Source organism: Lepus europaeus, chromosome 2 (genome assembly GCF_033115175.1).
Source record: "Lepus europaeus isolate LE1 chromosome 2, mLepTim1.pri, whole genome shotgun sequence".
In the NCBI taxonomy this organism is placed as follows: Eukaryota; Metazoa; Chordata; class Mammalia; order Lagomorpha; family Leporidae; genus Lepus; species Lepus europaeus.
In genome coordinates, this window is record NC_084828.1 from 95764255 (window position 1) to 95786612 (window position 22358).

General features: G+C 48.2%; 1 protein-coding gene across 3 annotated transcripts in view; it reads right to left on the bottom strand.

Moving 5' to 3' along the window:
- Positions 1 to 249: 249 nt before the first annotated feature.
- The window catches only part of ETV5 (ETS variant transcription factor 5), a 67187-nt gene continuing 45078 nt past the window's right edge, over positions 250 to 22358 (bottom strand). For all 3 annotated transcript variants that reach the window (XM_062211059.1, XM_062211052.1, XM_062211069.1), the window contains exons 8-13: positions 19932 to 20191; positions 17611 to 17670; positions 10979 to 11047; positions 10665 to 10834; positions 6004 to 6105; positions 250 to 2773 (exon numbers count right to left, since the gene is read on the bottom strand). In XM_062211059.1, coding sequence (XP_062067043.1) covers positions 2552 to 2773; positions 6004 to 6105; positions 10665 to 10834; positions 10979 to 11047; positions 17611 to 17670; positions 19932 to 20191 — 883 coding nt within the window. In that variant the 3' untranslated portion in view covers positions 250 to 2551. The remainder of the gene's footprint in view (positions 2774 to 6003; positions 6106 to 10664; positions 10835 to 10978; positions 11048 to 17610; positions 17671 to 19931; positions 20192 to 22358) is intronic.

The window sequence follows — 22358 nt, forward strand, 5'->3', positions numbered from 1 at the left end:
GCTGTAAGAAAAGTTATCAAGAGTTGATGACCAGGTGGGATCAAGCTCACATTGGCTGTAAAAGGATCTCTCTCCCTCCTGCCCCTTTGGATCAAAGTTTTAGCCAGAGTTCAAGGGCAGCTGTGTGCATCTATTTCCAGGTGACAGTTTGCTCAACAGTGGAGAGAGGGGGAGCAGGGTAGGGGGAGAGAGAAAGTCAATGCTTTCAAATTAGACCACCGAGGACAAGGAAGAGGCGGGCCCCAGGCACTTGGTAAACGAAAAGCAAACTTCTTTATTGTACACAGTACAGAATATAACGCAGCTTGGCAGGGCGTGAACGGCCCTGCGCAGGGGAAAGTATTTCAAATCAACTGGCAAGTTGAAGCCTTTCTGCACTGTAGACTTTCCACGCTCTGGAAAAGAAGCAAACAAACCAGCAAATCCCCGAGACCCAGAAATGAAACAGAAACCATCTGAGAGGTGCATGAGTCCAATGGGAATGCAACGGGAATGCCGCCATCCTATGTCCCGCGACAGCACAGGCCACGCAGCCACAGCGGGGGAGGGGTAGCTCAGGCTACGGAGGGTTATTATTATCATACTTGCTAAGAGAGCATAAATTCATCAAAAAAAAAAAAAAAAATCCCAAACCAGGATAAGTAAAGAAAGGTAAACCAAATCTATACAGCATTTACAACAAATAAATCTCTAGCCAGCTGGGGGTAAAGTATGCATCTATGTATAGTCTATGTGGAGGTTAGAAAGCTATAAATACGGTTTAGAAAGAGTCCTTTGATTAGAGTACAATGCTAATTACAGCCCAAGTGAGAGGGTCAAACACCTTTGTGGGCTAATTAGCTTCCAACGGAGGAAAATCACGAGTTCATAGCTCTAAAATGCACCCCTTCTCTTTGGGAACCTCTTCCCAAATGTGTTGTTGGTCAGATGGGGAACTCCTGGAGACTACGGCGTGCTCTGGCGTGCTCTGGACAGCCACAGCAACACAGACTCAGCAATGTCTCCTCCTCTCACATCCGAGGACAGCGGGCATCCTTGCTATGCTAATTGCCTATCCACAGAGCAGGCAGTGAAGTACCACCGCTTTCTAGTCATTTTTCCTCTACTTGGGCTCAACTTTCCCAGAGCTTTAGCTTGGCTGTTTAAAACTTTTCCAATATAATACAGTAATCAGAATAAACTTAAAAAAAAAATGGCAGGAAACTAGAATGCTAGCACTGTTTTTTTACCTGTCAGTGTCACACGTTAAGTCTCAAACCCTACTGAATCATAGGTAGGATTTAAAAGTCCAAGATTGAAAGAAAAAAGAAAACAAAAGAAACGAATGAAATGGAAATTGTCATCAGTCATGCCCAGGAGAGAATCCCCAGCGTTCCCAACAAGGGACCACACTTCACGTGGGCATGACGCGGATTATGTACATATGCTTTCCCGAGAGGGCGTGTCGGTGAACATGGGGGAACTATACACAAAGAATTAAGCTTGTGTCCAGGCTGCCCTGCACACACCGAAAATGTACAACTCAGGTGCAAACATTCCATCAGGTTGTCTGGTGCAGAAAGCACAAAGCAGGCAACGAAGCGGGCTTAGACGTGGCTAAGGGGGAGCCCCCAGCGAAGCCCCTTACAAGCTGCAGCGTCTTCAGAAGTCGGCACGGCCCTGGCTAAAGGACACAGTGCACAGTTACCAAAAGGTTTGTGGTTTTTTTGTTTTTTGTGTTTTTTTTTTTTGCTTTAAATACCAAAACTACAAAAATCAGTTTATAAACTGTTTTTCCAAAACAACCACCAAAACAAAACAATCCCCTGAATCAAAGCAAAACAAAATACTGTCAAAAGTGTTAATCGCCCTTCGCCTAAAATGAAAGCCATCCACACTCAGCCACGTGACTGGGAAGAGAAAGGGGGCTTGCTCTACTTGGTGACCATATGGCCCAAAGGTTCCCAAGAGTGGCAATGGTTTATGATTTGAGAACCACGGAGTGGGTATTGGCTATTCTGGCTCCTCCCCTTTTTACTCAGGACCAAGGGGGAGCCAGAAGAGCTCTCCACATTTCAAGATACATTTTTAACCCTTAATGCTTCGCGCCTCCCCGACTTAGCCTGCCTAGTTTTCTATGGGTTCGTGATTTCTCTTTCAATAAGTTGTGCAAATCGGAGCCCTTCTACGTAAAGGCATGTAGTAGTCCACGATCGAGGCGGATTGTCACACACTCTGTCCCGTCTGGCGGGCATGAACCTGAACAAGGTATTGCTTTGCATATATTGTCCATGGCGGGGAGGCACCGTTCTGATCTCTGCCCAGAAACCTCCTCAGACTCAGAGTTGAGGCACCAGCCTTGGGGGGAGAGGTTTCTGCCCCTCCCTGTTCCTACTGCCCCGCCAAGGGATCTGTCTTGAAGGGTGTCGATCCAGAGACGGCTTGGGTTCTCCAGATAATACTTAAAGGGCAAGCTTTAGGAACAGCCAAAAACACAAACAAAACCACTGCCCTCGTTTGCCTGAATGGGAACTGCTAGCTCTAGGGTTTGGCTGCTCAGCCACTCGGAAACTTAGTAAGCGAAGCCCTCAGCATAGGGGAGGCTGCCGCAGCGCTCCACGTCCAGGAGGTAAGCAGAGTTGTCTTCGAAGTGGGTCAACGGCAGGGTGTCCTCCTCGCCGAGGGGGCACTCGGACTCCGCCTTCAGGAACGGACGCTGGTTGTCCGGGAAGGCCATGGAGAACAGGGCATCCGGGTCACAGACGAATTTGTAGACGTATCGCTCTCCGGCCACCTGCCAGAGAAAAAACACACCTTACAGGGCCCAGCTGGGACAGGATGTGGGGATCACGGGAGAGAATGCGTTATTTCTTTTTCATTTTTTTTTTTTTTATTTGACAGGTAGAGTTATAGACAGTGAGAGAGAGAGACAGATAGAAAGGTCTTCCTTCCGTTGGTTCAGTCCCCAAATGGCTGCCGTGGCCGGCGCTGCGCCGATCTGAAGCCAGGAACCAGGTGCCTCTTCCTGGTCTCTCATGCGGGTGCAGGGACCCAAGCACCTGGGCCATCCTCCACTGCCCTCCCAGGCCACAGCAGAGAGCTGGACTGGAAGAGGAGCAACCGGGACTAGAACTCGGTGCCCATATGGGATGCCGGTGCTGCAGGCAGAGGATTAGCCAAGTGAGCCATGGAGCCAGCCCCCGAGAATGTGTTATTTCTAAGTCACCAAGCTCTTGGGCAGCCAAAGACCAAAGAAGGCTTACTGGTAGCTGATGATCCAACTCAGTTGGATTCCCTTGGGGAAATCTTGGGGAACCTATTACTTGTCAAGTGTTTGGCTGTGGCTGGCACCACAGCTCAGCAGTTCAGAAAGCAGATATCTGAATTTCAAATTCATCCTAGACAGGCTCTTCTCAAAGAATGGCCTCTCTTTTTGTCTTATTCTGACAGCTCTGCTGAGGCTGGTGTGTGGCATCTCCAAGAAGCTACAGGGAATGGAGGGTGGCCACGTGGAAGTCACACCACACTTCCTGGTACCTCCAAAACTTACAATCTTCAATATGGCTTTGGTATTGTGAAGCGTCAGGAATCTGATCAGAGAGCCTGTGTGGAAATTTTAAATATGTCCCAAGGCCAAGTAGCATGGCTTTTTGGCTTACCTATAGTTTTGAATTACTTGTTGTATGGTTCTGCTATATGGAAGGAACTGATGACTACCTTTATATAGGTTTTATGCATTAGAATAGTAGAACCGGAGGGTCTTGACTACTTCAAGGGCCTCATCAGGCGGTTGATGAGCCGTCCTGGTGGATGGACAGTGTTCGTGGCTCAGCAATGGGGCCAGAGGGCTCACACCAGTGGCCAGCGGAGCTGATCACGGAGGAGGGGCAGGGGAAGGCAGCCGGAATGACTGAGAAATAAACATTCCAGACTGAAAGGTCCGGACCGTTGAGTTTACTCCTGCCCTGTAGCCATTCTGTCATGACTGTAAAATCCCTTTTTAATAGAAGAAGTCTGGCTTTGTTTCCCAACTGTGGGTTTTCAGAAGCCTGCTGCTCCAGCGGCTGGCTGCAGAGGCAGCAGTGTAATTATCCCAATAGGTCTTAAAGTTATATTGTATGGTGACACTTCTATGACCAGTCACCCTAGCATGGGCGTCTACACCAACGTTCCTTGGAACTCAAACACTTTAAAACTGCTTGTGATGATGATTGCAAAACCCTGCCAATATGCTTAAAAAAATCAGTGAACTGTACACTTTTTAAAAGGGGGAAGGTCGAGTTGGGTGGCCACCCATCCTAAACTGTTTAACTCTGTGCCAAGCACCAAAGTTAAACCTTAGTTCCTGCACCGAAGGAGCTTACACTCCTGTGGGGCATACCAACATGTGAAGGAATAATGTACAATACAGAGAACAAAGCAGTGAACCAGATGAGAACAGGTACTGTTAGGAACAGGAAAGGGTGCCACCTAACCCACCCTGGGGACTCTAGATTCTTGGCATAAAAGGTGATTAAAAAAAATTTATTTATCTGAAAGGCAAAGTGACAGAGAGACCCTCCATCCACTGGTTCACTCTGAAAAGGTCCCCAGTGGCTGGGGCTGGGCCAGACTGATGCCAGGAAGCAAGGACTCCATCCAGGTCTCCCATGTGGGTAGCAGGGACCCAAGCATCTGGGCCATCCCCTGCTGCCTCCTCGGTGCATTAGCAGGGAGCTGCACTGGAAGTGGAGCAGCCAGGACTGGAACTGTCACTCCAATATAGGACGTCAGCATCACAAATGGCTCTGTGTGTGACCATGCCTACCCATGAAAAGGTGACAGAAAACAAGCAGGGGCTGGCCTGGTAATGGAGGTATTAGGAAATGTTCTTAAGCAGGGTATGGAGTAGTTTCATGGTGCTCCTCTGTTGGACAGTATGCTTCACACCTTACATCACGTGACATGGATTCTTTGCTAAACAAAGACTGCATTCATTAAGACAAAGGGTGGCTATGCTAGGGCAAGCTCTTTAGTATGAGTGAGGAAACAGGAGTTAGAGGGTGGCCAGATTGAGAACAGCCTTGTAGCCTGTGTGAAGCACTGGCTTTTATCCAGAAGATAATAAAAAAAAGCTATTGAATCAATCAATCTATCAATCTATCAATCTACCTAGCTACCTAGATATATTTTGGTAGTGAGGGGAACGGGAGGGCCACATGACCACCCGCCCATGAGCAGCTCAGTCTGGCTTCAATGTAGATGCTTTCAGCAGCAATGCTCTCAGGCTGCCAGCAAGTCCATCTTATTACATGTTGCTATCATGTAGACTGCCTGAATACATGAATGTGAGCATCTGCGGAGTGCTAGTGTCCGTGTAAAATATGGTGGCTAAGCAAGACCAACAAGAGATTTACCACCCCCATCTTCTACTAATCTAGGGGGATTTTAAGGTTTTGCCTATCCCAACAGGGATTTTTCTACTGGCTTCCTCCAAACAGGCCTTATCCTCTGTTCTGTAAGGAGCAACCTGCTAGCAGGTGACTCTGCTGCCATCCTATGAACCTGTAACTTTGAGTTCCAGTTTCTATAGGTTCTCAGAGAGAAGTAAGATTTTCTTATTCCTCTAACATTGTTGACTTGGAAGTCTAGGTGCTTAGCAACTAAAAACTTCAGCGAAGCTCTTGTGAGAGTAGAGAGCTTCCAGCTGCTTCCTTCACGTGCTCCTCTATGCACACAATAGTTGGTTTAAGCTCCTGGACTTTTTCGTAATTAGAGGCAGTTAACAAAACAGAGGCGGCCTCTTTCCCCCACTGTGGGATCCACACGCAACTTCTGGTTGCCACGTACCTCAGAGTGCTAAAAGTGCTCTTTAGCCCTCATTTGATCCTCAAGTTTGTTTTTTCAAAATTCTTTCCTGCCACAGAATCACTTATGAGGCTACCGTTTTCTTCCAGCTATTAAGAACAGTCTCATTACACGGGCCCTGGGCAATCTTCTTTGAAAAGGATCCGAGCGGTCGGAGCACCTCCTGTGGACCCTCACCTTTTGCATGATGCCCTTCTCATAGTAATAGCGCAGAGATCGGCTCAGCTTGTCATAGTTCATGGCCGGCCGGTTCTTCTGGATGCCCCAACGGCGAGCGACCTGAAGAGACAGGCAAGCAATCAGCAATGGGAACAGATCCGCCCGGTCCTAGTGGCTTTCTCCCAATGCCCCAGGAGAGTCAGTCCTGTAACCTGACTGCTTTGGTCTAGGAAGCACTCCTCCGATCTGGAAGGGAAAGAACTTAATTCCCTCAAGGCCGGACAGTCCACGGAGGGGATGATTCAGTCACAACTGCTCGGGGGGTAGGCGAGGAACGAGACCTAGAGGAGGAAGAATCCTAGCGGTTCAAGATTGCGGAGGGCTTGGCTCACACCCCAGAGGATACAGGCTCTCTCCTATCCCTCCACGTATGAATTATTGACCAATACCCATAGACCATTAACATGTTGCCATTAAGTGCTATGGTTTCTGTAGCAGTCAATAAGGAATAATTAGAATGGTCATTCCTGAAACATTAGAAACACACTAGTGAGTTGCTAATGGGCCAGCAGAGCAAAGGTTCAATTCTAATAAGATTGGAGAGGGGCTGGGAGATGTTTACTTATTGCAGCTCACGGACTACGGGGGAATCAGATCATTTCGGCCTGCTGCCATCCAATCCCCTGCTCCCAGCAGGCCTGCAGAATGGACATGAAAGCATGTAGCACTATTATCCACTTAATGAAAAATTAACAGGGCTTCCCACACGGTTCTGAAGTGCATTCTATCCAGCCCAGTCCACCTGAGGTGCAGTGATGGGGAGATGTAATTGGAGCTTGGAGCAAAGGAGCCTTACAAACAGGAAAACTTCCTCGCAGAGTTTATGTGGCTATCAGAGCAGCCAAGCAATCTCTGTTCTCTGGGCTGTCGGCCTCCACACTCCTGACTGCTGATGACGACGGCTGTCAAGGCAGCAGAAGGATAACCCTGGAAATGGGAGTGCTCTCAGAGGCTTTTTTTTTTTTTAAAGATTTATTTATTTATTTGCAAGTCAGAGTTACACAGATCAGAGGTTTTAAGTGTACGTGAACCACGTTTGAACATTTTGGGTTAGACTGGAAAACTTATTTTAAAGGATAAATTAATGACATTCCTTTGATCTTCTAAAAACCAAATGTTAATCACGGAGTAGGAAGTAGGGAGGGAAAAGCATTCCACACCAAATTTCCTGCAAAGTGTCTGAGCCGAATGAAAGCAACATCCCTAGAGTTCAGGGTTCTAAAATGACCTTTAATGAATACCAGCGGCGGTCTGAGAAGGAAGACTGCGTTTGTCCCAGTCACTTTAGAACAACTCAGGAGCTATGCGTGACTCTGCCTTGCAGGAAACCCTGTGAAAGTTCAACCCGCATCCTTGGCTTCACGGCCCCTGGCATCCACCGTGTCTCCCTGGTCTCTTCTTTCCCCCAAACTGCACCCATTCAACTCTATCTTTGAAACTGGTCGAAAGGAAAGATTAACCAAAAAGCTACAGCTTGGCTGTAGAGCAGATTCGCATTTTAAGCCAATGGAGAACAGTGGTAGGAAGGGAAACCTGCTGAGTCGATAGATATGTCCCTCATGAAAGGACTCTCAGGAAACTCGTCTTTAACTGCGGGCTGCCACAAGTGACACAGGGAAACTTAAAAGAAGCCCAGCCTCATCATTTTACTTTGCACAGTGGGAGAAAGCAATTTTGAATACTCTTCAATTTCAGCGGCGACCTCTGTTTGCTGTCACTTGCATATGCAACAGCTTACTGGAGAGGCTTGGGATATGCACAGACTTCAAAGCAGCTCCCCGTAGCCATAACTACTGACTCACCCTCTTGGGCCAGAGCCCTGTGTCTCAGTAGCCCTCACCGTTCGGCTCCCTCTACACAACGCACGATGCAGCACAGCCCCACAGCAGCTGCAAATTAGGGCTGCCCCGCTTCTCGGGTAGGGGAGCAAGAAACTGCCTGCAACCAGCTCGCTCACTCGCTCGCGCGCGCTCTCTCTCTCGCCTTCCTCTCTCCCATCAGTTACTTCAGTAGAACATATTTCCAGGGCTGAGGGAATTTAAAAATCCACTTCTCTCCTCCCCTCCTCTCAAGAGAGAGCAGCCGTAGCACAGGCGACGGCTCTTTCTAGCAGCCCATCTTTTAACACCTCCCCATGGCATCAGTTATCTGCCACATGTTCAACAAACACCCCTACCCCCCAAAATATTCATTAATGCAGATTCACAGTGAAAATGGCTCCCGATTAAAGCCGAGTCAGTCATAATTGAGAGGGTGCTAAGCTGGATGACTATCAAAAGACATTTGATTAGGGGGCCTGCCAAAACGCAGTTCGAACACCACAATTTCCATGCACAGTGTAATGGGTATTATGGATAATTACCCAGAGTGCACTACTCTGCCACACAGCTGCCTACAATTACGTCCCCAACAGCTTCCTCCTCCGCTTCGCCCTTCAAGCTCCCCCCCCACGCCCCCACCCTCTCCATGAGGACTTCTTACAGCTTTTTCCAGGAGTTGGTATCTTCTTGACATGAACCAGAATAGGGCCCTCGGAGTTACACAAGGTAGGGGGAGGGGTGGGGGGGAGGGGCGGAGAGGCCAACCCAACACATGTCGTCTGTCACCAGGCCACAGTGCACACGTGAGAGCCAAGCGGTCCTGGGGCAGGAGAACGGAACAGCTGGAGCTTCTGGAACGCTCGGGGACTTCGAGGTGGGGCGGAAGAAGGCAGCCCTTCCTGAAGAAACAAAGCTGCCCAATCACGGAGCGCGGCTCAAGGCCGCCACGGGCCTCTCACGTGACGCGGCCGCTTGGCATTTACGAGCGCTCTGGATTAATATTAGTTTATTAAGTAAGAAAGCAGGGGCCCTCTGCCATCTGTTCATCATTTTCCTGACCACTGGTGGGAGCCCAGAAGATTCAATAACAGCTTTACAAAGGGTCATAACCAGGTTTACCTGCAGCTGGACAGCCTGTGCTCGGGCCTGAGGCAGTGGCCATAAAGTAATAAAAGCTCCTGTTTGCGAAACAAGAGAAATCAATAAGGGCTGCTGCCCACACGGCAGACCTACTTCTTTCCGGAAGCCTCCGAGTCCGGGAGACTCGCCTTCCTCCAGCCTCGTGGAGAGCAGAGGGAAGGGGCCGGGGTGGGGCGGCTGACTCCCCATAAGGGCTGCCCGCCTCAGACAAGGCTCCATTTCCACAGGACTTAGCCGGAAAGAAACGCTGGGGAAAACACGGGGGAACCGAGCCCCGGCTGCGAAGGTGGGCTGAGCCCCACAGATACGGTTCCCAGTCTTAGATGTTGGCACATGTCTGTTTCCGTGACAACACGCGAGTATCTTCTGTGACTGCCTGGCCCGAGGCCCGGCTCACCCTGTTGTCCACCAGGATCGCCTCACAGCGTCCCAGGCCTTTGGCTTCCTCCTGCGCCTCTTACCTATTTCCCTCTTCTAAGCCAGGTGCCACGCTGTTCTCGCCGGCTCATCCCTGCAGCCAGCCCTGGAGTTAAGGGAACAGCAGCGACCCCGGCAGTGACTGCTCTAGGGTTTTCCAAGACTGTGCTTCCCTTTTCAATTAGACTGACCCAAAAGAACCCTTCGCTCTGCTGGTTTAACATCTAGCACTCAGCACCTGTTACTCAAAGAAGCGTAGGTCAGTTTTGGGGACAGTTATTTCTTTGCCAGTCATTATCTCTAGATTCTAAATCAAATACATTTTAATAATTATATTCCTTTAGAATATGCTAAACTGAGAGACTGATTTAAGTTACTTTGTTATGTGATATTCAGGAAGGGGATTCTATGGTGTGTCTTCTTCATGAAAGAAATGGTACTGGCTCTGTCCAAAGGCGTTTCTGTCAACAATTCTGGGCAGAAAAGGCAGGAATAACACACTTTTTTTTTTTTTTGACAGGCAGAGTGGATAGTGAGAGAGAGAGATAGAGAGAAAGGTCTTCCGTTGGTTCACCCTCCAATGGCCGCTGCGGCCGGCTCATCGCGCTGATCCGAAGCCAGGAGCCAGGTGCTTCTCCTGGTCTCCCATGTGGGTGCAGGGCCCAAGGACTTGGGTCATCCTCCACTGCACTCCCGGGCCATAGCAGAGAGCTGGCCTGGAAGAGGGGCAACCGGGATAGAATCCGGCACCCTAACCGGGACTAGAACCCGGTGTGCTGGTACCACAAGGCGGAGGATTAGCCTGTTAAGCCACGGCACCGGCCAATAACACACTTTTAAAAACCTATTAAGATTGACCCATCTCTGATAATTTATATTTCTCCAAGTCAGAACCATTTGAAATACATAGTAGGGTGGTCACATCCTGTAATATACACACCAAAATATCATACAATATACTCATGTAACCTCAGACACAAGTTATGACCTATGTGGGATCTTCAGGTGTTAAATATATTTTGCGTGTACTCTACGGTGGAGAATGCTGCTCACACATGGGCTACAGACTGTCCTGTCTCTAGGAAGGGCCCTGCCAACCCCACCGGCCAGGTCAGAATGTGAGTGTGGAGGGGTGTATGTAACACAGTAAAAAGGCTCCGTGGAAGTGCGAACAACAAACGTCCCCAGCGTCCCCATCACCACCAGATCAAAGCCCCTGTGAGCCCAGCCCCCCGTGCTTACCTCCTCTGGCTCTATCAGCTTAAACTCCATGCCCCGGCCTGTCCAGGCGATGAAGTGGGCGTTGGCTGGGTCATCCAGAAGGGTGACCAGGAACTGCCAGAGCTGAAGGGACCCTCGCCTCTGGTAAGGGGGTCCCTCCCGGTACATGGTGGGCTCCTGTTTGACCTTGCCTGTTTGGGACAAAGACACACAAGCAGCGATTTAGTTCCTGGTTTCTCAGGTGACCCGGGCAAAGGGGAGCTGTCAATGCTGACTTCATGTTCCAGCATCTCCAGCCCTCGGCCCAGCGATGAACCTCGGATGGGGCTACGTACCTTCCAGTCTCTCAGGCACGACGCAAGTGTCATCGAAGTACAACCGGGGGTCTTTTTCATAGGAAAAACCTGAAGGGGAATTTAAAAACAAAGACCTTGTTACGCAACCGATTCTGGCTGTATTGTATTGAAACTAGATGTAAAGACTAAAATGTGATCTTAGCATTTCAGGTCCTAAGTTTTACCACCTTGTCTATGCCACATGCAAGTTTGGGGTCGTGGAGAGGACCTGGGGTTCAGATCCTGACAGCATGACCTGAGCCCCAGTCGGAGCAGCATCCATTCCTGTTGCGGGAGCCCAGACAGCAGGGAAGCGCTGAGTCACCGCGGAGCTCCCTGGCATCTTGCTGACGAGGACTGTGAACACCAGGGCCGCTGTGACTAAGCCTGTCCATCTGAGAGGACATCTCCTCCACTTCCGCTGGCCTGGCTGCATGGAATGGCGGATCCGCCCGGAGGCCTCCACCATCTTCCTTTTTGCTAATATTCATTTCAGCCCTTCCTACAACCATCTCATTCAACTACGACAGTGCTCAAAAGAGGGAGGGGTCAAGATCACACCGCCTTGGGCCTGCAGACCGCGGAGAGTGGGAAGTACAAAAGCGAGGTGACTGTTATCAACAGACACCGTGAAGGGAATCCGAAGCGATTCTCTAGCAATGCCCCTCGTGTGTTGCGTAGCTGGTGAAACAGAGGTCACCTAGGGGAGCTGACCGGACCAATGACGCATGCAGAGGAAGGGGCGGGGAAAGATGAAAGGGGTCAGGGAGAAGGAAGATGCCCAACAGCCTCCGCCCACGCACCCTGAATATATGCAGTGCTGACGACCGACCGTGCACCAGGCACCCTGACGAGCCCAGCGGCTGAATCAATGCTGGCTAACAGACAGCCCCTATGGGGATCTCCTCCTTCCCTCTCGTGGAGCCCGTGTGGGAGGCCTAGGGCCGCGGTGTGCTTTCCTGCACACTGCACGTCACGGGCAGTGCTCCAGGAGCTCCTGTCTGCAGAGGCAATGCCTCCCTGTGCGGGCCTCTCTGATGGCTCCTCCTTATGCGTTGCTGGCCATGCAGGCGGACAGCTAGGGGGAAACACTCGGCTGAGAGGCGCTTCCAGGAGCGTCCGCGAGGCGTGGGCTATGCATTGAAAAACCCCTGAGTCTAGGTAGCAAGACCTGACTCTGCAACTCTTTGTTCCTTCCTGACCAGCCCAGATGGAGTAGGTTTTTGGCAGGGCTGCCAGCGCTTTTCAGAGGTCTGGGACTGCAGAACAACACTGGCCAACCTGGAGGACACTGAGACCGTTCTGAGGTTTGTATTATTCACTTTTGTGTCTCGGCCACAAGCACAATTTCTCTGTTGCCTAGCTGCATCAGAGGAGGTATATTCTATTGGCATTTATGTATTATTTAATCCAATAAATATTTATGCCACGCACTGCGCTAAAAGGAGGGAAGGCTAGAGCCTGGATCTCAAGGAGCTTACAACATCTCAGCTGAAGGAGAAATAAACAAGACATGGCAGAGTGTGCAGGTCCAGAGGTGAGCTGGCTGGGACTCCAATCAACTGTGTGATTATGAACAAATTAATCTCTGTGCGACTTTCCTCACTGGAAAACTGGGGAAGATAATAATTCCTACCTTTGAGGTTGTTATGAGAATTTAATGAGTTAATGTTTATTCTGTTCCCTGATCTGTTTCTCTAAACGTTTTTTAAAAATTGTTTTACTTGTTTACTTAGAGAGAGAGAGAGAGCAAGCAAGCATACATTCCCATCTGCTGGTTCACTCCCCAAATGTTCTCAGCTGCTGCCACTGCACCAGGCAGAAGCCAGGAACAGGGAAGGCGATCCAGGGCTCCTAGGTGGGAGGCAGGAACCCAGCTACTCGAGCCATCACCCCTGCCTCCCAGGGTCTGCATTAGCAGGAAGCTGGAGTCGGGAGCCAGAGCCAGGAATCGAACCCAGGTACTCTGCTGTCGGACACAGGTGTCAACCACCACGCCAAACACCTGCTCCCTATCTCTCCATCTTTACACCAGAGTGTCAAGAAGAATTCCTGGTACCTCAGTGTATAATAAATGATGGGTTAAAAAATGGCAACTGCACACTGCGATTAAGTACTATTAAGAAATTAAGTGGATAACGTGAGAGCTGTGTCTTGTATTTTCTGTCATGAAATCTTGAGGACAGAGACCATGCCCTGAGTACCTCGGTGTCCTTAAAGCACCCTGCACATAACACATGCTTAAAAAACACCTGAATGAATGATTTATAGCCTCCATTTTGAAAAGAAAGATTCAAGAATATAATGCTAACGTTTAAGTCATAGATTCAGTGGCCCCTGATAAACGTATTTTCCAACTTAGAACCAGAAAACTGACTTTTCTGACAAATGGGTACGCCTTATATTATGAATAAGACTGACACAACCCATTTTGCTTCGTGCTTTTTGCTTTGAAGCTCTGTATTTTCCGTAAGTATTTTGATAATGCAGTGATGTTTTCATGGTCTTATAAAATCATTAGAAGTGAACTACTTAAAAGTTTACACACTTACTAGACATGCCGCGCCATTTTTAGAGCTTTTCTTCTTCTAAGGTACCGATAAAAAACTCACACTAACCTGGGCACAAAAACTCGTAAATCTAGACGATACCCTCAGTTTGGTTCTGAAAGCTAATCAGGCAAAGGCCTGCCTATGAGGACTACGGTTCTGGTCTGTTTTGTGGTTTCTAGTCATCTAGCGGGCCTCGAAAACATCTGAAAGGGGCTACTGGTTTAAGTAAAATTTAAGTTGGCTGGGTCTGCACCAGCAGTTCCATCCGTTGTGGCCAACAATCACCCATCCCTCAAACAAGGTGGCAGGAAGGAAGAACCTGCTGGAGGGGCAAAGTGGAAATGAAAGATTCAAAGCCACACGCCAGGATTCCAGGTGAACGTTTAAGGCAGGACGGCGATGTGAGCAATCACAGATGCCAATCAGAAACACTTGTTTCACTAACAGTTTCACAGGCATCTGTGGTCAAGCCTGCTAAGAAGGCTAAGAAAAACCATGTCATGGCAATTCAGAGTCATTAAAAATGCCACGCTCTTTGAAATTCACTTCTTCAATGTGTGTGTGTGTGTGTGTGCGTGTTTGGGGGTGGGGGTCAGGAAAAGCAATGGCCAAGGGCGGGGAAGGGGGTGGGGTGTGGCACACACAGACACCAGACAGTCCACGTGTAGTAAGCAACCTAGTGCCTCACTAAAAATACTTCTTTGAGAGCACGCTCTTCACTCAGTGCTGTAATTATGCAAAATGCTTTCCTCTCTCTCTTCCACTCTCCCTCCTAGTTGGTCTGCCGCTGTCATAGAAGGCTTCTGTAGCAACACGCGGGAACCTGGGAGAGAACCGCACACGGCAGGGCCTGTCCTGGCCACCGGGCCAGTAGACAGCCCTGCCTTTCCAGGGCTGGACACTCAGTGTCACAGGCTGTCCAGTGAAACACTACCTCGCCTCCCACTGAACCAATCAGTGGGAAGCGGCCACTCGGAGAACCCGCCCTTGTGACTTGATCACCTATCAAAACTGGCCAACACTTCGCAGCTGTTGGTTTTACCCTTGGTCTGAAACACTGCAGCCCAGCTCTTCTCAACCTGGGGTGCGCACTGGAATCACCTGGAGAGCTTGGAAGATGGTGACCTTTGGCTTCCATCCAGGGCCCTGGGCGAAGTGTGGGCGTCAAAACTTCTAAAAGTTTCCCAGGCGATCCCGTGTGCAGCCCGAGTTGAGAGCCACTATCATGTGGCTTTCGAGCTTGAAGGTGTATTAGAGGCTCCTGTAGGCTTGTTAAATCAGACCGTGGGGGCCCCACCCCTGGGCTGGTCTCCCCAGGGTGCATTTCTAAGAAGTTCCACATGAAGCTAATCACACTGGGTAATCAGCCTGCTCTAGAGTCATAAAGAGAGATGTACTGGACAGAAAACCAGACAGACTCCCGAGGGACATGTTCTAAGGAGGGAGAAGGAAAAAGCGTCCCTGTGCCAGTGTTCAGAAACAGGTCTGCACCGACCAGCTCAGGTCCTGCAGCCAGAAGCCTACCTTCCTCCGCCTCTCACGCCCCTCAGACTTCAGCGTGGTCCCTAACAGGGCTCCCTGCCATCAAATGAACCGGCTCATCTGCCATTGTCATCCACTCATGCAGGAGCCATTCAGCAATGCTCCTTGCAGGCTGAAAGCTCCATTATCTTCCCCCAACAAAAGGCCCCCTTCTCCCGTTTGACTCCCATCTAATTACTTCTTTAAAGGAATCCTAAATTTTAAAAATCTGTGACAACGCACTCAAAACAAACAAAACTAAGGCCCTCTCACAAAAACCTGGCAGTGGATGCCTTGAAAATGTCAAATCCTTTTAGCCCAGAAATTTTAGGAATGTAGCTTCAAGAATTCATCAAGGGGATGTGAAAAGATTTAGCAAAGATTCGGTCTGGTTTATTCTGTGAATAATTTGGGAGCACCTACATTTTCAGCAACAGGTGACCAGTGAAATGCATACCCATGCAGTGAGTACTTTCCAGCCATGGACGAGGAAAACACAGAGGAATGTTTGATGCTATGGAGATTATACTGGCTGTGGCGTACAGAGGGAGATGAAGCGTGTAGGCTCTGGAGCCCACGGGGCTTGGCTCAGAGTTCTGACTCTGTCCTCCCAGCCATGTGACCATGGGCAAATCTTTTAACCTCTCTGAGCCTCCGTTTCATCACTCAACTAGAGGGGTATTAAGAGTATCTTACAGAACTGCTATGTGAAGTAAATGACCTAATGCATGCAAAGAGCTTACAACAGTGCTAGACACATGGGTTAGTGATGACTGTTAGAAGGAGAAAAACCGGCCGGCGCCGTGGCTCAACAGGCTAATCCTCCGCCTTGCGGCGCCGGCACACCAGGTTCTAGTCCCGGTCGGGGCACCGATCCTGTCCCGGCTGCCCCTCTTCCAGGCCAGCTCTCTGCTGTGGCCAGGGAGTGCAGTGGAGGCTAGCCCAAGTGTTTGGGCTCTGCACCCCATGGGAGACCAGGAGAAGCACCTGGCTCCTGCCATCGGAACAGCGCGGTGCGCCGGCCGCAGCGCGCCAACCGCGGCGGCCATTAGAGGGTGAACCAACGGCAAAGGAAGACCTTTCTCTCTGTCTCTCTCTCTCTCTCACTGTCCACTCTGCCTGTCAAAAATTTAAAAAAAAAAAAAAAAGGAGAAAAACCAGACTATAACATGAGTCCTGTTCCATCTATACAGTTCTAGATGAGAAGACTTGAAATCATTCATGGAAAATGGAATTAAAAGATGTTTATTTTGGTATAAACGTTTATTTGAAATCTATGTTGTTTTTTCTTAATATGTACATTCCACAAACTTTTTGAGGATCCCTCACATTCACATATGCACAGGAAAGACTGCAAGATCTATAGCAAGGTAATGATTATCTCTGGACAGCAAGATTTAATTTTCATATTTTTTACGATATTTTCTAAAATTTTTTTTGGTTGTGGTAAAAATAAGTTATGGAACTTTACATTTTAAAGAAAAACTAGCTGAAAAGCAAACTCCTTCGGGAAACTGTGGGACTAGCTCCACTCAGACCACTTTCTTGAAGCCATATGCTACAGAATATTAATGCATCTTATTTGTTCTAAATTCCTTTCACTCAATTAGTAGGTCAGCACTAATGAAAGCAAAGTCACAGGTTCAATCTGTCTACTGCTGCTGCTCCGGGTTACTGTGAGATTATCTCAGAGATTCACTGCTGAGCTGGCACCAAAGAGCTAGGGCTGAAGAACTGGGATAGACAGCATACCCTTGACATAACACCATCATCCTCACATGCAAATAAGCGTCAGGATATGCGACAATCCGGGCTTGTGGGCAAATTACATCTGTCCTCATCTTCCTCCTTTGAGATACCTTTTTATTTATCTAATTAGAAAATATTTCCATTGTGGTCTTCTCTATAAATGTTTTGTATATAACAAAAGGGACTTGACAAAGTTCACAGAGAATGGAATTAAAAGATAAAAGTTCATAAAGTTCATTTTCTATTTCATCAACCTGTCCAGCCCAACTCTCCCATTCTCATCGCCCTGACCGCTCACCCCCGCCCCTGCAGCTTTCTCAAGGTCAGTGACAAACACTTCACATTCCTTCCTATCTGCCATTTATCATGTAATAATAATTGTAATGAAGAGCTACCCACCTACACGGGGAGACTAAGTAAAACACAGAAACGGAGTCTAAAACGCTTTTCTAAGGTGTCCTTGAACCACTATCCCTGACAAAGTTCCCATTTAGGCTGATAGCTGTACAACCTCCACGTCTGGAAACGCGAAGACCAGGTGGCTCAATTTTTCCTTCAATTCTGTCCAGTGAACTTTAGAGTTAGGGTCACAGCTACTGAAAATGCCGGCAGCTCTCACAGTGCTCAGGAGCGTGCCTCATACCCTGTGTGCAAAACAACTCAAGATTATGATCAATTAGCTCTCCCATGCATGTGCTAAGGAAGGTTTAGCCTGTGTTCTCAAACCATAGCCTGGAAACTGAACAACATTAAGCTTGAACATTATTTGGAGGAAAAAAAAATAAACAAACAAACAAGGAGGCGCCTTACCCTCATGGCTGCTGGAGAAATACCCCCCTCTCATGTAGGATGACTGGCAGTTAGGCACTTCTGAAATGGAAACACAGACGGACACAACTCCCATCAGTGGTTTCTACACTGGAAGCAGCACACCCATTTTGCTGCAGCTCTGCAGTAAAGTCCCCTGAACCTCCTACTTCAAGTTCATGTCTTCTCAGCCTTCTCCTTGGGAATGGTACCAGCCCAGTAACACAGGAAACACTGCAACTCACCATCTGAAGGCAAGACACACCTGATCGAAAGTCACGGGAGGAAAACAACGGATGCCCATTCTCATAATCCCCTCAACGCAGAGATTGGTCGCCACCAAATGTAGTAGCCCAAGAAACTGGCTTTCGAATGACCAAGCTTGGCCTCCTGCTTATCCTGACTGCTGGGTTTTCTGGTGGGGGTGGGGGGCAGGACTTCCGTCCATCTTGCCCAACTTGCTCCCCTTTACTGCTGATTTTGCACATCTAATTGTGCTCCAAGTGCTAAGGGTATTTTCAGGTCAAATGGATGAGATGAGCTATGGTTATGGAGCCAGGACAAGAGCTGACAGGGGTGGGGAACTGCCTGCTTTCACCACGCTGGGGGTGTGAACGCCAAAGCCAAACCATTCTCAGGTGGTCTCTTCTTTGTGCCTTACATTATCAAGGGGTCCACTGAGTGGATGGACAGGGAAGCAAGTGGTGCCTGGGGTGGGGGGAATGAGCCTCGCCCAGGAACAGCACCCCGATTGAAGAATGACAGATACGGTGACATCTGTTGAGTATCTTGGTTTATTTAAGGGGGTAGGGTGGGGTGAAAAAACCCTCAGGAGAGATTTATAAAAAAAAAAAAAAAAAAGTCAATTCCAAAGGAAAAAATGTTGCTGGTCATGCCCTACTCCTAAGAAAAATACATCAAAGACTTCAAGAGGAATGCTGGTGGAGAGTTTTACAAGTTACCATGACCTAATTTTTTGTCACAAAGCAACAGATGTCTCCCTTTTGCCTACTTCCCCAGCCCTTCCCATAACCAATTTTTGCCTGAATGGAGCAATCTGTGTATTATCATAGAGAAGGCCAAAAGCCAATGCCATATCCCATCCCATTTGCTAAAAGCCACTCAAGTTCAAACACCTACAACCACCCTTAAATTCCTTTAACACCAACTACAAAAAAAAAAAAAAAAAGTGTGAAAAAGTTTATGTCATATCTGAAAGAGGAAGGAGAAACAAAGAGGAACCGGTTTCTAAGTTGCAAGCTGTAAAATTCCAACCCTCCTTTCCCCTAACGGCCTCACTGCATATTCCTGGCCTACAAAATACCTCACGAGGGCATGAATACGGGAGGGACAAAGGAGGGTTCTCCTCCAAACACAGCTTAGATGTCTTAAGTTCCTAGGCAAGAGATAGCCAATAGCCAAACAGTTGGTGCCGTCCGATGTTAGACCTCTCCCGAGGTGGACGCACATGCTGAAGCAGAGCAGTGATTCTCATGGAGCACCTTGGAGTACCCACGGTACTGCAATACTGCACCAGGTGCTTTCATCAGAACACCGTTCTTTCAAAAAGGAAAGAATCCTGCCCTACACATGGCCTCTACTTAATGGCTCCGTTGTAGGAAATGAAGCAAAACCACGAAACTAGAGACAGAACTAAATCCAGAAGTAACATTCCTTGTGTTTAGTTCCTAAAGCTAATAAGTCTTAAAAAAAAAAAAAAGGGCACCACCCCAGACTGGACCCCAGAACCTTCAGACTGAGACTCCGAAGTGTACTTTGCACCACTTTGGAATGCCTACGGCACTTCTTGCATTTTGCAACACTTTGCTGTTTTGGTGTATATTTAGTTATGCACAAACGCATCTGCTTTTGCTAGGTCTTAAGTTCTTTGACTACAATTCTTTTTTTTTTTTTTTTTTTTGACAGGCAGAGTGGATAGTGAGAGAGACAGAGAGAAAGGTTTTCCTTTTTGCCGTTGGTTCACCCTCCAATGGCCGCTACGGCCAGCGCTGCGCTGATCCGAAGGCAGGAGCCAGGTGCTTCTCCTGGTCTCCCATGCAGGTGCAGGGCCCAAGCACTTGGGCCATCCTCCACTGCATTCGTGGGCCACAGCAGAGAGCTGGCCTGGAAGAGGGGCGACCGGGATAAGAACCTGGTGTGCTGGCGCCGCAAGGCGGAGGATTAGCCTGTTAAGCCACGGCGCCGGCCTTGACTACAATTCTTATATTCTAGTATCAAGCACTCCACACGAAGATGACACTCGGTAACAACCAGACAAACGAACACAGGAATGAAGAAACAAAATGGCATGATATCACGCTAACCTGAATCAACGCAGTAATCCCGGGGCTCCTGCTTGATTCCCATTGGTGACTGGAACCCATGCGTGGGGGGGCCTGGCATCCCTGGCACCCCGTGCTCATACAGCGGGTCGTGGTATTCCTGTTTGAATCCCTGAGGGGGTGGGGGAGCTGCAGGGACAATAGGTTCTGACATTTGCCGGTGGTAACTGGGGCGGTTGTCTCCGGGAACGCCTGACTGCGGAGGGAAGGGGTGGCAGGGTTCAGACAGTTGTCTCTGAAATCTGTAAGACGAAAGAAAGAAATGTATCATTAACGAAGACACGGTAAATACCTCCTGTACCTGTGCACTGAGATCTCCAAGTTCAAATTAAGGAAACTATTTGCCAAGAACTTATTAATGCTTATTTCTGGACAGGGTACCCATTTTCCAAAATTAAATCATGCATTTCAAGTCTCCAGAAGCAGAAGTGGCAAAAAAAAACAAGGACACGGCAGCCTCTTGTCTTCCATGCACGTTTATTTCAAGTATAGTCCATCTGTACAGATGGGCTACCGTATATATCTAAATACCTGAGACCAACTATATTTGAAACTAGCAAATGTACGGTTTTTCACTAGTTTATTCATTCTCTCACCTACAGATAGAACAAGTTTTAAAGACTGAAGAGTAAAAGTGAAGTCAGTTAGAAAATGTAGTAAAAAAAAAAAAAAAGGAAATCCCATTCATAGCAGCCAGTCTCTTGGAAATAATAAGGAAATGTGTAGGTACACAAAAATAAAATCTTTATTTAAAAAAAGATTTATTTATTTGAAAGTCAGAGTTACAAAAAGAGAGGAGAGGCAGAGAAACAGAGAGAGAGAGAGAGAGATCTTCCATCTGATGGTTCACCTCCCAATTGGCTGCAACGGCTGGAGCTGCGCTAATCCGAAGCCAGGAGCCAGGAGCTTCTTCCAGGTCTCCCACGCAGGTGCAGGGGCCCAAGCACTTGGGCCATCCTCCACTGCTTTCCCAGGCCACAGCAGAGAGCTGGACTGGAAGTGGAGCAGCCAGCTCTCAAACCAGCGTCCATATGGGATGCCGGTGCTTCAGGTCAGGGCGTTAACCCACTGCGCCACAGCGCTGGCCCCAAAAATAGAATCTTAAAATTTATTTTTTAAGGAAAAGAAAGAGCGAAGAGAAAATATGAGTATGAAGCTGTTGACTCACTGGAAATTGTTCTATAAAAGCAAATACCTTTCCAACGAATTAGACAAAATGAAAACTAAACTTTATCTAAAATACCAATAATTTATTTTTAAATATTTATTTACTTATTCGAAAGGGGGAGAGAGAGATCTCCTCCACTGATTCATTTCCCAAATGCCCACAATGGTCAAAGGTGGATCAGGGGGCTGGCGCTGTGGCGTAGCAGGTAATGCCTGTAGTGCCGGCATCCCACATGAGTGCCGGTTCGAGTCTTGGCTGCTCCACTTCCCATCCAGCTCTCTGCTATGGCCTGGGAAAGCAGTAAAAGATGGCCTAAATGCTTGGGCCCCTGCACCCACGTGGGAGGCCCTGAGAAGGCTCCTGGCTTCAGATCGGTGCAGCTCCAGTCATTGTGGCCATCTGGGGAGTGAACCAGCAGATGGAGGACCTCTCTCTCACTCTTTCTCTCTGCCTCTCTGTAAGTCTGCCTTTCAAATAAAAGAAATAAACAAATAAATCTTAAAACAAACAAACAACCTGCTGCCTGTAGAGCCAAAAAAAAAAAAAAAAGGTGGGTCAGGCTGAATCGAGGAACGAGGCAGCCAATCCATGTAGGCCTCCTACATGGGTGTCAGGGACCCAACTACTTCAGCTATCAACTGCTGCCTCCCAGGATGGGCAATAGCAGGAAGCTGGAATCTGGAGTGGAGCAGGGATTCAAACCTGGAAGCAGGAATCCTAAGTAGCATCTTAACCACTGTGCCAATGCCTGCCTCAGACTAATGACCTTTGAAAACAAATAATGGCATACTAGATATTGATACATATTATAAAATTGCAATAATTAAAACAGTAGACATGAGTCAAAGACGGGAAGATCAAAGGAACTGAGCGGAAAAGGAACCATCAAGTACTGGGATGGGACTTCAGCAGAGCAGTTAAGATGCCAATTGAGACACCTGCAGCCTACATTAGAGGGCCTGGGTTCAGGTCCCGGCTCCACCCCCAGTTCCAGCTGCCTGCTAACTGGGAGGCAGCTGATGATGGCTGAAGCAGCTGCATTCTTGCCATCCATGTGGGAGACCAGTGGATAGGAGCCCTGTTTGTCTCTCTGTCTCTCAAAATAAATTAATTAATTTCTTTAAAATCTTCTTGAGTATATTCCAAAATGTATTACTTGTTAAGATGAGCATTTCAACTTAGTAGAGAAAAGGTTTAGACGCTGGTCAATAATACAAGCCAAAATAAATTTTGTAGCGAGT